Source organism: Fukomys damarensis, unplaced genomic scaffold (genome assembly GCF_012274545.1).
Source record: "Fukomys damarensis isolate Sample0158 unplaced genomic scaffold, DMR_v1.0_HiC HiC_scaffold_33, whole genome shotgun sequence".
Taxonomy (NCBI): domain Eukaryota; kingdom Metazoa; phylum Chordata; class Mammalia; order Rodentia; family Bathyergidae; genus Fukomys; species Fukomys damarensis.
In genome coordinates, this window is record NW_022900945.1 from 55253590 (window position 1) to 55267257 (window position 13668).

The 13668-nt window shown below is 49.4% G+C and overlaps 1 protein-coding gene across 2 annotated transcripts in view; it reads right to left on the reverse strand.

Annotated features, from left to right (window-relative positions):
- Syt11 (synaptotagmin 11) overlaps nt 1–13668 on the reverse strand; it is a 17419-nt gene that overhangs the window by 2745 nt on the left and 1006 nt on the right. For both annotated transcript variants that reach the window (XM_010643844.3, XM_010643845.3), the window contains exon 2: nt 7746–8572. In XM_010643844.3, coding sequence (XP_010642146.1) covers nt 7746–8572 — 827 coding nt within the window. The remainder of the gene's footprint in view (nt 1–7745; nt 8573–13668) is intronic.

Below are 13668 nucleotides of genomic sequence, written 5' to 3' on the forward strand. Positions count from 1 at the left end.
CTTCCGAGCGCAGACTCTGAGGCCTCCACTTTATCCTGACTGCTCTTTCTGGTCAGTGACCTTGGCAAGGCAGTCAACACCTCAGTGTTGGACTTCGGATTTCTCATCTGTAAGACGGAGATCAAACATTGTATCTACTTCATAGGACGCCTAGCAGATGAAATGGGTTCAGACTTGTGCACAACCAGCAGGACCAGCACACGGCATTCTCGCATTTGCTTGTGTGTGTGCGCTACCGGGGTTTGAACCCAGGGCCTTCACCCTGAGCTATGTCCCCAGCCCTTTTTATTTTTCTTTTTAAATTTTCAGGCATCTCGCTAGGTCACTCAATTGCCCAGGCTGTGCTTGAACTTGCAACCCTCCTATCTCAGTCCTTCCACGATGCTGGGGTTCCAAGTGTGTCCTGTGCTTCCTGGTTTCTCATTTGCTTCTTGTGATCAAGAAAGAGTTCTGAACACCAGCTGTGGACTACACAGCAAGGCCCTGTCTCAAAGAAACAAAAACAAGGGCCGGGGATTTAGCTCAGTGGCACCACACCTGCTTTGCAAGCGCGAGGACCTGTGGTTGACCCCTGGTACCAAACCAAACCAAACCCAAAAACAAAAGTAGTCTGGGAGCACAGCTTAGTGGTAGTGTACCTGAGTTCAAATCCTCGGCATCAGGGGAGGGGAGAGACACAGATGTGGAGAGGAGGGCTGCGGAGTGAACAGCAGCTTCTCTTACTCTGGGGCTCGGTCCCCACACGGCCTTGGCCAGGACTGCAGCTTTCCGAGCCTGGCGCTCCCTGTCCTAGGGCGGCCCCCCGTCCACCTGCCTCTTCCTCCCTAGCTGCCTGTCTTTGTTTCTCCATCTTTCAATTTTTTTGTACCAGGGATTGAACTTGGGCCTTGCACTTGAGAGGCAGGCGCAGCACCACTGAGCTAAATCCTGGGCCGTCTATCTTTATGTTAATCTTTTTTTTTTTTTGGTACCAGGCATTGAACTCAGGTCCTTGTCCTTGCAAGGCAGGCAGCAGAACCACTGAGCCAAATCCCCGGCCCATCTGTCCATCTTTAAATTTTACTCTTGGCTCTATTTCAAGTTTCAAACAAGTCCTTTAAACTGTCTCTCTCTCTCTCTCTTTCGTGGTACTGGGGATTGCATGCAGAGCCTTCACTCTAAGCTACATCTCCAGCTCTTTTCATTTCTCATTTTGAGACAGGGTCTCACTAAGTCACTGCCCAGACTGGGTGACCCTCCTGCCTCAGCCTCCCTAGTGCTGGGATTACAGGCAGGCATAACCACATCTTTAGCCCTTGAAGAACATCTTCAACAGCATGTGGATGCTTACTGCATGCCAAGTCCTGACAGGATTCAGCTCTCGCTCTCCAGGAGCCTGAGATGCAGCAGAGGAGACAGAGCTGTAAACAAACATGTACTCATCAGAGAATGCAGCTGTGTGCACAGGTGCTCCGGGCGATCTGTGGAGACGGAGGCGGGCAGCCCTCTGGAGGCTGCTGCCTGGGCTGAGGTGATGAGGGGAAGAGGCTGAGGTCCTGAGCAGAGAGTGCACAGCACGCAGACTGACAGGAGCAGCAGGCACAAGGGCCCACTGCGTCTAGATGGCGGGAGGCTGGTCAGGGACCAGGGTGGGGGTGAGAGCAGGGTGTGGAGACCCGGATCAGCTCTCCACAGTCGGCAGCGGCTCCAGCACGCGGCCAAGGGGCAGTCTGCAGTTGTCGGGGTAGCAGAGTCATTCTCATTTTGTTAACATGATCATCATTTTAGAGAAAACTGGAAAGTGATCTAAAGTCAAGAAAGACCAAAGTGAAGAAGAGGCAGCTGCAGCCAGGCTGGTGGGCCATGCCTGTAATCTCGGCACGCTGGGCCGCTGAGGCAGGATGATCACAAGTTCAAGCCCAGCCTGGGGATGTAGCTTAGTGTGAAAGCCCTAAATTCAATCCCTAGTACCACACACATGAACGCGCACACGCACACGCATACAGAGGTAGCTAAGCTGCAAGAGGCCGAGGAAGCAATGCCAGGGACGTGCCCAGGGCTCCTGTGGAGGAGCAGGCAGAAGGGCACGGGTGAGGTTTGCAGCAGGATTTTTATGGCCTGTAGAGGCTTGACTAGCGACTGGGAGGATGCCTGCTTGTGTTTCTAGCGTAGAGAATGGAGATAAAGGCTGGGACCAGGAAACGAAAGGAAGCGAGCTTTGAGGGGTTCAGGGCACAGTAATTTAAATTTGGCACAGTATCATCCCTTCACTGTCAGACTGCATTGTCCTTGTCATCAGAGCCCCAAGGAGAGGTCACCAACCCAGGACTCCTCACACTGAGCCGCCACAGGAGCGAGCGACACCTTCAGCGCCAGGCCTCTCCTAGGGCTTTGGACTGAGAGGATGGTCTCCCTCGCTCAGGAAGCTGCCGGACCAGACACCACTGTGCCGCCCTGGTACGGAGCCGCAGGGAACGGCGGCTGCTCTAAGCGTGGGCCGGAAGTAATCTCGAGAAATGGAATACAGTATGTCACACAGTTTTAAACCTTTCACCGGGGCTGGGGATGTAGCTCTGTGGTGCCATGCCTGCCCTGCAAAGCTCGAGGTCCTGAGTTCAATCCTCAGTCCCAGAAAAAAATTGTTTTTTCTTGAATCTATATTTCCTATCAGGAGCATATGTGAAGCCTTTCACAGGGCATACAACATGAGTTAAGCTTAAACTTGGCCTCTAGTTTTTCTTTTGTATGTGGTGCTGGGGCTCACGGGCCTTAACCATGACAGGCAGGCGTTCCGCTGCCTCTCTGAGGACTGTAAATTCCAGTCCCCCCCCAGGCAACTTAGAGAGACTGTGTTTCAAAATAAACACAAAGCAGTGGGGGCTTAGCTCATTGTGAAGGCCCTGGGTTCAGCCCTCAGTATGGAGAAAATGTTTTTTCTATGCTAGATCGTAGCCCCACATTTTGTCCTTACACTTACCTGTTGTCACAGATCCGTGGGAATTATCCTCTACTGGTTTAAAATCTCAGTGTGGTTGCCCTTGCCAACCAGCATGCTTCTGGGGTTTCCTTTTGCCACTACTCAGAATGTGATCGGAGAACATAAACTCACTTTTACTATTAGCTGTAACCAAATGGACAAGAATCCTTTGTGAAAAAGAATATCAAGTGCCTTCCCAAGCATTCAGAACTGAGCTGTCTAATACAGCTGCTACTGGCTATGTGTGTTTATTTAAATGCTAATTTAAATTCATTAAAATTACATGAAAGTAAAATTCTAGTTCCTCAGTCACACTTGCCATAGTTTGATTTCTCACTAGTCCTATACGGCCAATAACTACCATGCTGGACAGTATTTCTATCACTGCCGGGCAGTACTGATCTAGAAACTTTTGGCTTAGCTTGGCCCTTATCATTTGCGTGCAAATGAAGTGTTAATTAGATTTGATATCATCTCTGAAGCCATCTTTGAGTACTAAGTACTAAATATCCAGTCTTTGAATGTAATTCTTTTTTTTGGTACCAGGGATTGAATTTAGGACCTTGCACTTGTGAGGCAGGCAGCGGCACCACTGAGCTAAATCCCCGGCCCTATAATTCTAACTTTATATATAGAAGGATAGGTTGGTAGTACAAAAGAAATCTGGTGTAAAAAAACAGGTGTTTATGTGTGGGAGTGCTGAGGATTGAACCAGGGCCTCAGGCATAGTTTTATTTGTAAGTATGACTGACACTGTTCTAAGTTTATATTTAGGGCTGATGTGGTGACCCATGCCCGTTAACACACCTTCTCAGGAGACTGAGACAGGAAGAACACAAGTTTGAAGTCAGCCTTGGCAATGTAGGGAGATCCTGTCTGAAAAATTTAAAAAGTCATAGAGTGGGAGTCTAGCATGGGCACAGTCCTGGGTGTGATCCATAGTACCGCCCCTCCCCGACGATGATAACTCATGTTTCTTAACTGGTTTAAGAGTTCTAAGTCATCCGTTATAGCTAATCTTCCTAATGAAAATCCCTTTTCCCCTTCTCTAGTTCTTTGGGAAAGTAGACAACTTGACAGTCACTCCACCACAACTCTTGCCCCTCTGGGCCCCTCCTGTACCTCTGGCCACCTTAGGTGTGCAGAATGTCCCTGCCCGCACCACCTGAATGCAGCCTCAGGCAGCGGGGCAGCTCCAGGCGGTCCTTCCTGCCCCTCCTCTTCTCCCATTACAACTGGAGGTCAATTGTTTTTTCTTTTGAAAAGATCCTTTGCATGCTGGGACCGAGGCTCTGTTTCCCAGCCCTGGGCGTAGGGAGGCAGAGACCCTGTTGGGGGCAGCAAGCAGCAAGAGGAGGGTGAGGAAGGAGGACAGGCAAGGACATTGCTTCCCTACCCTAAATTACAATGTTCAGAAAGTAAAAGAAGCAACACCTCAGTCTTTAGCTACATCCCCCCGCTAAAAATGAGCTGCTTTTTCTTTCTCTTTTAGTCCCACTGGCTAGACTGGATGGCCTCTACGGTCCTTTGAAATCTGAGACTTTAAGAACCCTCACATTCTGGTGACCAGTGTTGCAGGTCATCAGCATGACCTCGGGAAATTCAGGCAGCCTCGCGCAGTTGTTCCCCACGTCTCCTCTGTACCTCCCTCCTCTCTGTGGGGATTTATGACAGCAGTGCAAGCATCATGAGTAAAATATTAGAAAGCAGTTTCTCTTAAAAGAAATTCGTTCTACCAGATGTGACGGCCCACGCTTGTCATCCTGGCATTCAGGAGGCCCAGGCAGGAGAATCACGAGTTTGAGGCCATCTTGTGCTACCTAACAAGGCCCTACCTAAAATGAAAAAAGTCCACATGCAGCTCAGAGATGTTGGGTATTGTGGTTGATACTGTGCCCTCCTTTCATGAAAAATCAAAAAAATGTTTTTCTGAGAAGGCAGGGGTGGGAGAGATGTTTCATCATGTTGCCTAGACCTGAACTTTTGGGCTCAAGCAATTCTCCTGCCTCAGTCTTACCAGATACCTGGAACCACAGGCATGGACAAGTGACCTGGCTCGGAGCTTTTTATGCTTCCTGTGTCTTTCTGTGTATTTACAAGAGATAAAAGTGCTCCCAAAGGAAGCTATTCTCTTTCCCGATCCAGTGTGGAGGGAGCCTAAGGCCCAGAGAGGTTGGCTATTTATTTGCCCAAAGTTAGGCAGTAGAGTGGACAGAGTGAGAAATGAGTAGTCTGGAGCCAGGCGTGGTGGTGCATGCCTGTGGTCCCAGCATTCAGGAGGCTGAGGCAGGAAGATCACCATGAGTTTGAGGCCAGCCTGGTCTACATACTGAGAACCTGTCTTAAAAAAAAAAAAAGGCTCACACTGTAGTAATGGGAGGACAAGAGATAAATTTTCTGGTGTGGGAAGTGCAGTTAGGGGTGAGGACTGTACAGAAATGTGATTGCAGTCTCTCCCAGACTCCGCGGGAAGGTCACTGGACCCATGCTAAGGGGGCGCCTTGTGTGGCCCAGGCAGTGGGAGGTAGTCCAGAGCAGTGCTGGCTGGTGGCCTCCGAGGGGAGCCTGGGAAGGGCAGGCACTTGGCTGCAGGATGGAGGATTTGGGATAGGCATTGGGAGGCTGTGGCGCTAGGAATACCAGGCATGGCTCACACGGGCAGTGCTGCCCACTGGTGTGGGATGGGATAGGGACTTAGGAAGCCTGGGGGGCTGGAAGTCTGTCTGGGGCCTCTCTGGGGTCTTGCACTGCTTAGTCTCCTAGCCGGGCTTATTCCTTCTGAAAGGAGCCAACAAAGTGGAAAGAAATTCAGTCTTCACACGATCCCCTGGCAGTTTAGCAAGCGCCATTATTTGTGCGCTGTCCAGGGCCTGTGTTTGACGCTTTTTATTCCCAGTCCAAATCGATCCCTTTCCTTGCCAGTCTCTACCAGCTGCACCCTGGCATGGAGCCCCTGGGGGAGCTGCGCTGTCTGCAGGACTCCAGCTGGGCAGGGGCGGAGGGGAGGCAGGCAGAGCAGGGAGTGAAGCTCTGGAGCCCGGTGAGGGCAGTGCGCGGAGGGAGAGCCTCAGTGGAGAGGAGGCGGAGGGGATGAAGCAAGGCAGCAAGGCACTCTTCAGGCTCTCCACCCCCTGCTTCCCCGTGCAGAGCACTCAGCTCCCTGGGCGTCGGACTCCAGGAGCCTCCCTGAGCCTGGCACTGACCCAGCGGTTTGTGCTCTGACCATGAGCCATGAACCTCTACTGTTCTTTAAGATTCCGGGACTACCCTGGCCCCACAAGAGGGATCTGAGTGTGCCAAGAGGCGGTAGCAATTTCTTTGGGCCTGACTGGGTGGCTGCAGTGGGACAGTGCCCACCTCACAGCAGAGGGGCGAGGACACGTGCCCAGAGAGGATGCTCCCTGTCACCCCCACACTGGTACAGTGCCCTTCCTCAGTGGGCACACTGCCCAGGGCTCTCGTTGCATGCTGCGCCTCTGCTGGTCTAGGGTTCTCTTTGGTTCAGTACTGAAAACCCTTTCTCCCTTCTGGGTCTCAAGAGGCATCGAGAGAGAAACATGGCCAGGTGAAGTGGCGCAGGCCTGTAATTCCAGCACTCTGGGAGGCTGAGGCAGGAGTGCTGCCAGTCTGAGCCCAGGCTGGGCAATTTAGGAACTTGGTGAGACCCTGTCTCAAAATAAAAATAAAGGCTGGAGATATGTGAATGCCCTGGAGTTCAGTCTGAAGATGAGAGACAGATGGCGGGGAGGCAGTCTAAACGACATAGTGAGATCCTGTGTCAAGAAAAAAGATATAACAATAGTAACAGTCACAGTGTAGCACATGCTTACTATGTGCTAAGGACTATGCACATTCACTCATTTTGCTTTATTCCTGTGAGAAACTAAGACTTAGAGAAGCTGAACAGCTTTCCCAAGGTCATTTAGCTGGTGGAATTCGGACTGACTTCAAAGGTCTTGCTGTTAAACACTTAACTTATACCCTGAAAAAGGAATAAAATTCTAAGTTCAAAATTTCAAGAACTTTTACAGCCCTCCCATACTCTCTGCAGGGTAACTGCCAGAAATGCTTGTCTTTCTCCTCAGTACAGCGAAGGCTCCTTGAGGTGAGGTACGTGATCCCGAGGAGCTCAGGCTGTCACACAGCTGGGAAGCGCTGAGTGGAAGCCCTGCGGACGAGGGATTCAGCACAGCACGGCCCTGCCTCCCTCCCCACGGGGCAGGGTGACCCAGCGGGCGTGGGAGGTACACTGCTCTCCTCCCACAGGAATGCACTGGGGAAGGAGGGAGCAGGCAGTGGGGGTTCTCACCCCTCTTCCAGTGCAAATGGGGAGAGGAGGGTGGAGAAAAGCACAGGTTTGGACCTGGAAGGGTGGAGCAAGTCACTAACTGTTCTTATAAAACGTTTATAAGAAGACACACACGATACTCTTTACACCCCTAGTCTGGGTTGGGAACAGGAAGCCGAAGGCAAAGTTAACGATCTCTATTTTTTCAGTTTCTCAGGGGTGACAAATAAGTCCTGGAGGAGGATCTCCAAGAGGTGGGCCGTCCTGTCCTGGACAAATGAGACGCGGCATCCGAGGCCAACCAGGAACCGCCCCTTCTCTGCTCTGGAAGTTCTTCTGAGAACGAATCTACCAGGCTTTGTGTTTGGCTCTGACCATTGCTCACCTTGGTAGCCAAGGACCTTGGCCCAGCCCCTCTTGCCCCTGTCCTGCCCCCACCTGGTCGCCTTGAGATCTTGTTTTCCCCAACCCCGTCCCACTCCACACACTCTTCCTGCTCACCTGGATGTTTCTCTTGATGATGTCCCTGGTCAGCTGGACCTTGCCCGTGCTGGGGTCCACCCCGGCCAGTGGCACCATGACCTCCCCGATGACGTCGTCCCGAGAGAAGCGATCAAAGCTGAGGACGAGGAAGTGTAGCACCAGGTCCTGCAGCTGGCTGTATGGGATGCCATAGAACGTGAAGGTCTCATCAAACACGGGGTCCAGGGTCTTCCGCAGCACTCTGGTCTTCACCCGGTGCCGCTTGTCAGGCAGGATGGTCATTTTGATGTAAGGGTCAGAGCCCTGGGTCTGGTCATCCATCACTGGCAGCCCGTGGGCCTCCTGGATTGTCACCACCAGGGCTTTTTTCGGGAAATTGTAGTCCACCCAGAAGGTGAGGGATCCCAGCGTGACGTCCTCCTCAGGAGATGACGGAGAGGTGGTTTTGCTCTCCCCGGGGGTCAGGCTCGTGATGGGGCTCCTCAGTTCTTCCCCGTAGTCCAGTCTGATGGGTAACTGGTCTATACACGAGCCGGCGCCGGGCCCCTTGGGCTCTTTGTCTCGGCTCAGCAGGCCAGCCTCTGCCGTGTGCACCGACAGGTTCCCGCGTCCACCTTCCCTGCCAGGGCCGTCCTTGTCTCTCCGCACTTTGATGATTTTCTTCTTGTTGCTGAGGGTCTCTGGGTATATGCTGATGCCTTTGAGCATGTGAATAAACTTGTACGGTGGGGTCTTGTGCTTCTTCTCTGCCTGCTGGTGGCAGCACGTCCAGACAAAGACAGTCACTGAAGCACACACCACCAGCACAGAGGCCCCGATGAGGCCAGCCACCACTGGGGACACGTCTGAAGGCAGAGAGCAGAGGTGTCAGGCAGCGGACCCAACCCTGTCCACATCTTCCCTGTTCAGTGCCTCTGCTGCAGCCAGGCGGGTCTGGAGCACCCCCAGAGCAGAGCTTGCCCCCCAGGTGCTTTAGCACTTCTCGCTCCAGGGACGGACGCCTCACCTTCTCTACCCAGCCCACACCTTCCTCTTCCTCACCACCCCTTCTCCTGTTGTCCCCGATTCCCTACTAGGCTGCATATTGATTTGCGCTTCCATAAAGCTGCTCTGTAATGTTCTGAGGTCCTTTTTCCACAGGAACCTGCTGACCTTGTGGGCATCAGCTACATCTTTGGTTCCAGAGGATTTTACACAACCTCCAGCATAGGCTGTGCAAACGGGACCTGTAGTGACTGATCACCAGGGAGGGTGAAAGGACGTAGCACTGCACTTAGATGCTCGTGGTTTTGTGGCCAAGGGTGGTAAACGGGATGGGTGACTCAAAGAAAACTTTGGGTCTGTACACTTTTTAATATGTTCCAAAATTCTAGTTTCCAAGTATTTAAAACACAAGTATTTTAAACAGGAAGAAAGGACTGTGATAAATGCGGAGATTTGCTCAGATCTCACCTTCTTCTAGTCTGTCTGTCTGCCTCCTGTCCTGGTGCTAAGGCTCGAACCGAACACCTGTGTGTGCCAGGTGAGTGCCCCACCCCTTGCTCCACCCTCTGGCCACGGTATCCAGTTTAGAAGTGCAGCCTTCTCCACCCTGACACCTACTCTTCTGGGCTCTGTTTAATTTTTCTTCATATGCTTTGTCACTATCTCGTTCCTGCACACATGTAAAAATATAACGCACACAGGGCCGGGGATTTAGCTCAGTGATTCTGGTGCCTGCTTTGCAAGTGCAGGGACCAAGTTCAACCCCTGGTACCAAAAAAAAAAAAATCTATATCTATCTATATATCTATAATGCACACATATGTAAGAGTAAATATACACTCTCCATAACTTTACTCCTTTGGGTTTGTCTTCCCTAGAATGTAAGCCTTATGAGGACAGGGTTTTATGTTTGTTTTGTTCATTGCTGTATCTGCAGCCCTTAAAACATAGCAGCCACTTATATATATTTTGGTAGATGAACAAATAACTAAAGAGAAACAGATATTTCTCTCTTTCTTTCCTCAGTCTTTGTTTTGTTTGGTACCAGGGATTGAACTTGGGTCCTTGCACTTACAAGGTAGGCGGCGGAACCGCTGAGCTAAATCCCCGGCCCTTCTTTCCTCAGTCTTGTCTTTTCCCATAAAGACAAGTTATTTAGTTATTTAGTTATTTAGGCTTGCTCCTTCCACCCTGAAACAAGTTCAATGAAGCCAAATTGGGCTTGGGCCTTAAAGAAAAGGCCCACAGTTTTCACCTTGTTTTTTAGGAAAAGACTGGGATAGAAGAGAAAATTAGAGGTCTGGGTAGGTAGGTGGCTTAGTGGCACCGTGCCTGCCTTGCAAGTGCAAGGTCCTGAGTTCAATTCCAGGTACCAGAAAAAAAAAAAAGAAAGAAAGAAAAGAAAACTTGTAAAATGATGTCATTCCAGAGGATTCCAGATCCCTCCTAGGACACTCTATGGACAGGCACTTGCATATATGCAGGCCTCATCTCAAACCTCACCTTAACAGAGAAGTATTTCCTGTCTGCCCCAAGTGAGGTAGTATCTCCATCCTCCTGCATTATTTTCCTTTATAATGCTTACTTCCCTGACTTATAGCTACCTGTCTTCCCTCATTAGGTAAAATTAATAAGAGCAGTGCTGCTGTCTGTGTGGATTTCTGCTAGGTCCTAGAACCATGTAACACCCAGAAAGTGCTTGGTGAATGACTGGCTTAGTAAACTCATGGCAGCCGCCACAGACTAGGAAAAGGGATGAGTTCAGTATGATCACAAACTCCAGGTATGAGAGTAAATTTCTGTTTGGATTTGAAAACCTGCCTATAGGCAATAACTAACTGGTAAGTTTGGGCAAACATATCTTAGTAGTTTATGTGATTACAAGCTTGGACTGAAATTAGGTTAATGTCAGCTTCTAATGTAAGCATGATACTCCCATCTCACAAGGGTAAACGTGGTTTCATCTCTACTGGTCACGACACATATAGTCTTCTGTACAGCACTGACAATAACAGGACTGCTTTTTGTGTGTGCGTGCATTTATTATGGTCCCTGCCAAGCATCATGCCAGAGCTTTTCGTGTCTTGACCAAAGGACTCATTGAATAGGACCCTTCATATCCCTACGTTACAGCTAAGAACTCAGAAATCTGCCTAAAGCTACACAGTAGCAAATGGCAGTAATGGGGCATAAATTCTGGTCTGCAGGATAAGAGTCCACACTCTACATTATGGGTAATCATAAAAATAAAAAAAAACTGATAACCATATTAAATGAAAAATTAAACAGAAGCAGAGGGGTGTCTAGGAATAATAATCTTCCATTACAGTGATTTCTGGCAGCTCCGTGGAAGTGTTTGATTTGATATTACTTTGGAGCACATGACAAACAGCAATGTGCATAGGTTACAGAAAGACAGGTTTGGACTCAGTGAGTCAAATCATTATCGTAGTGCCCCAGATCGCGTCACAGGGTCGTAATTCTCCAGTATGAAATTTTCAAATGTAGAAGCTGGGTCATGATTGATCAGGCATGTTCTTCTTTTTCCCTAGTACCGGGAGTGAATTCAGGACCTTGTACTTGCCAGGCAGGTGTGGCACTGCTGAGGTACATCCCCAGCCTGGATCAGGCATGTTCTAAAAGGCATGTTCTCTTTTTGGGCCGGGGATTTCGCTCAGTGGTTCCACCACCTGCTTTGCCAAGTGCAAGTATCTGAGTGTGATCCCTGGTACCAAACAAAAAACAAAAACAAAAACAAAAAATTTTTTTAAAAAAAGGAATTTTTTCAGTGGGGACTAGAGTAGCTGTCTTTGAAATACTATCACCACGATTCTGTGAAAGCTGGGAATGAATAAAGAGCAGAGGTTACCGTTTAAAATAGTATAGGTAAGTAAGTAAACCCCTTAGTCACAAAATAAGTCAAGGTGATGATGCCCACGCCCATTCTGAGTTATAAGAGGTCAGCCTCAAAGCAGTAATGAGGTAAGTGCTTTTAGGGTTAGGGTTTTTTAAAAAAGGGTGGTAGACTTGGTGGTGAGTTGCTGGAGGACAGTACAAACCACATCCTGCTCACCCCTGAGCTCCCTAGTCTCTCTCATGTAACAGAAGCTCACACATTTGTGGAATAACTGACCGGATCCACCTGCCAGTTTCTTTCTACAGCTCAGTGAAACTGAACACTGTATGAGAAGAGGAAAGTGGGGAACTACCAAGAAAATTATCTTTCTGAGAATGACTTAAGGAGGAAATCTAAAAGCTCTACTATTGATTTACTCAGCGACCGTGAGGGAACTCACTATGGTTTATATACATTCAATTTTTTTCTGAGAAAATGGAGGCAGGGTGGAAAAGAAAGAGAAGGAAATATTCTCATCATTCAGAAGGATGGAAGAGAAAAAGAAGGGAAACGGATGAACCCATTTGTGGATTGTCCAGCTGCTCTCCCTCAACTTTTCCTCCATTTTTGCCCTACTCTTTGTTTTCTTTTTTCTTTCTTTCTTTCTTTTTTTTTTTTTTTTTTTTTTTTTATGAGACTGACCTAGAACTCACTGTGTAGCCCAGGCTGGTTTCGAACTCACAGTGATTCTCCTGCCTCAGCCTCCCGAGTGCTGGGATCACAGGTGTGCGCCACCACGCCCGGCTGTCCTACTTTCTTAATGTTAAGCATTTGTTAACTTTTGCCTGGGTCCTCAACACCCAAGGCAGTGAACTAGAAGAACCAGACATGTTGAAAGTCAAAGCCCTCTGTCTTGCTCTTGTCAAAAGTTTGGTGGGAAAAGGAGCTGGACTTAATGGCTGAAGTGAGAGTTTCAAAGCAGTTGTAAGTTGAAATGACTGTGCTGCTCACTTCTTTTGTCTTCTTTCGTGGTCACAGAAAACGATGTCTTGGCTTGGTGCACCTACCAAGTTCTAGAGCCTTTGAAATGGTGCACTTTGAAATACGGGGAAGTCAGATGCAGCGTTCTCTGTAGATGAGCAGCTCTGCAGTGGTCCAGAGACCTGCAGGACATAGGCTGGTTGTGCCCAGCTCTTGGCAGCCTCTGATCAGATCTGATCACTGACCCTTCCTTCCCTAGATGCACCATTCACTGTCAAGTAGGCCAGTGGAATACTGGTGAACTTTGGCTTCAGCCCGACATTGGTTCAAATCGTTGTGCTAACCTTACTAACTCATTTGGCTTTGGCCAACTTACTTTATCTCCCTGGCAGTTTCCTCATCTGATGAATATAAGTAATGATACCTACACCAGAAGGTTTTTGTTAGGATTAAAAAAAAGGAAGTCCATGGGTAACTTTTTCCCTTTTCCACTAATATTCCTTCTAAAAGAAATCAGTATGTTTTATATCATCTACTTTCCCAAGGACTCGGGAACTGTAATTAGAGAAAGGAATCAGAGGGCCTAAGAGGAAAGATCAGTATGAAAATCATGGGTCGCTCATGTGATCACAAAAGGGACTTAAATCTTGGAAGCTTAGAACTAAAAGGACAGAGGTGCAGTCGGTGAAAGGGAGGAAGACTGGATCAGCCTTGGGAAATAAGCGGGAACAAGCAGTGAGTGGGTGTGAGGCTGTTGTCTGGGTTGTTTCCCGGCTAAGAGGTCTTTCTCTACCGAGGGCAGGCACGCGCCCGTCATTTCAATGGACTTCTCCCAGCCATTTCCTAGTTGGCTTGGGTTCCCACCCGACTACTCAAACCGTCTGGGTTGTCTGAGGGACAGGATCCCTTAAACACGGGACGGTTCTTAGACGGGCAGCTCTCCTCTCTCACTTCCCCCAGCCTGAACTACAGCGGCTGCGAGGAGGCGGCAGGCCACGCTCACTTCATTAATTTATTTGACCAGGAAGCACAGCTTCAGAAGTTTGCTCTCCACAGTAGATTTTGGAGGAATTTCCCTAGGAAGAACGAGCAGCCGCCCCACCCCGGGCTCCTCCTGCCCGGGCCGGGGCGGGGGCGGCG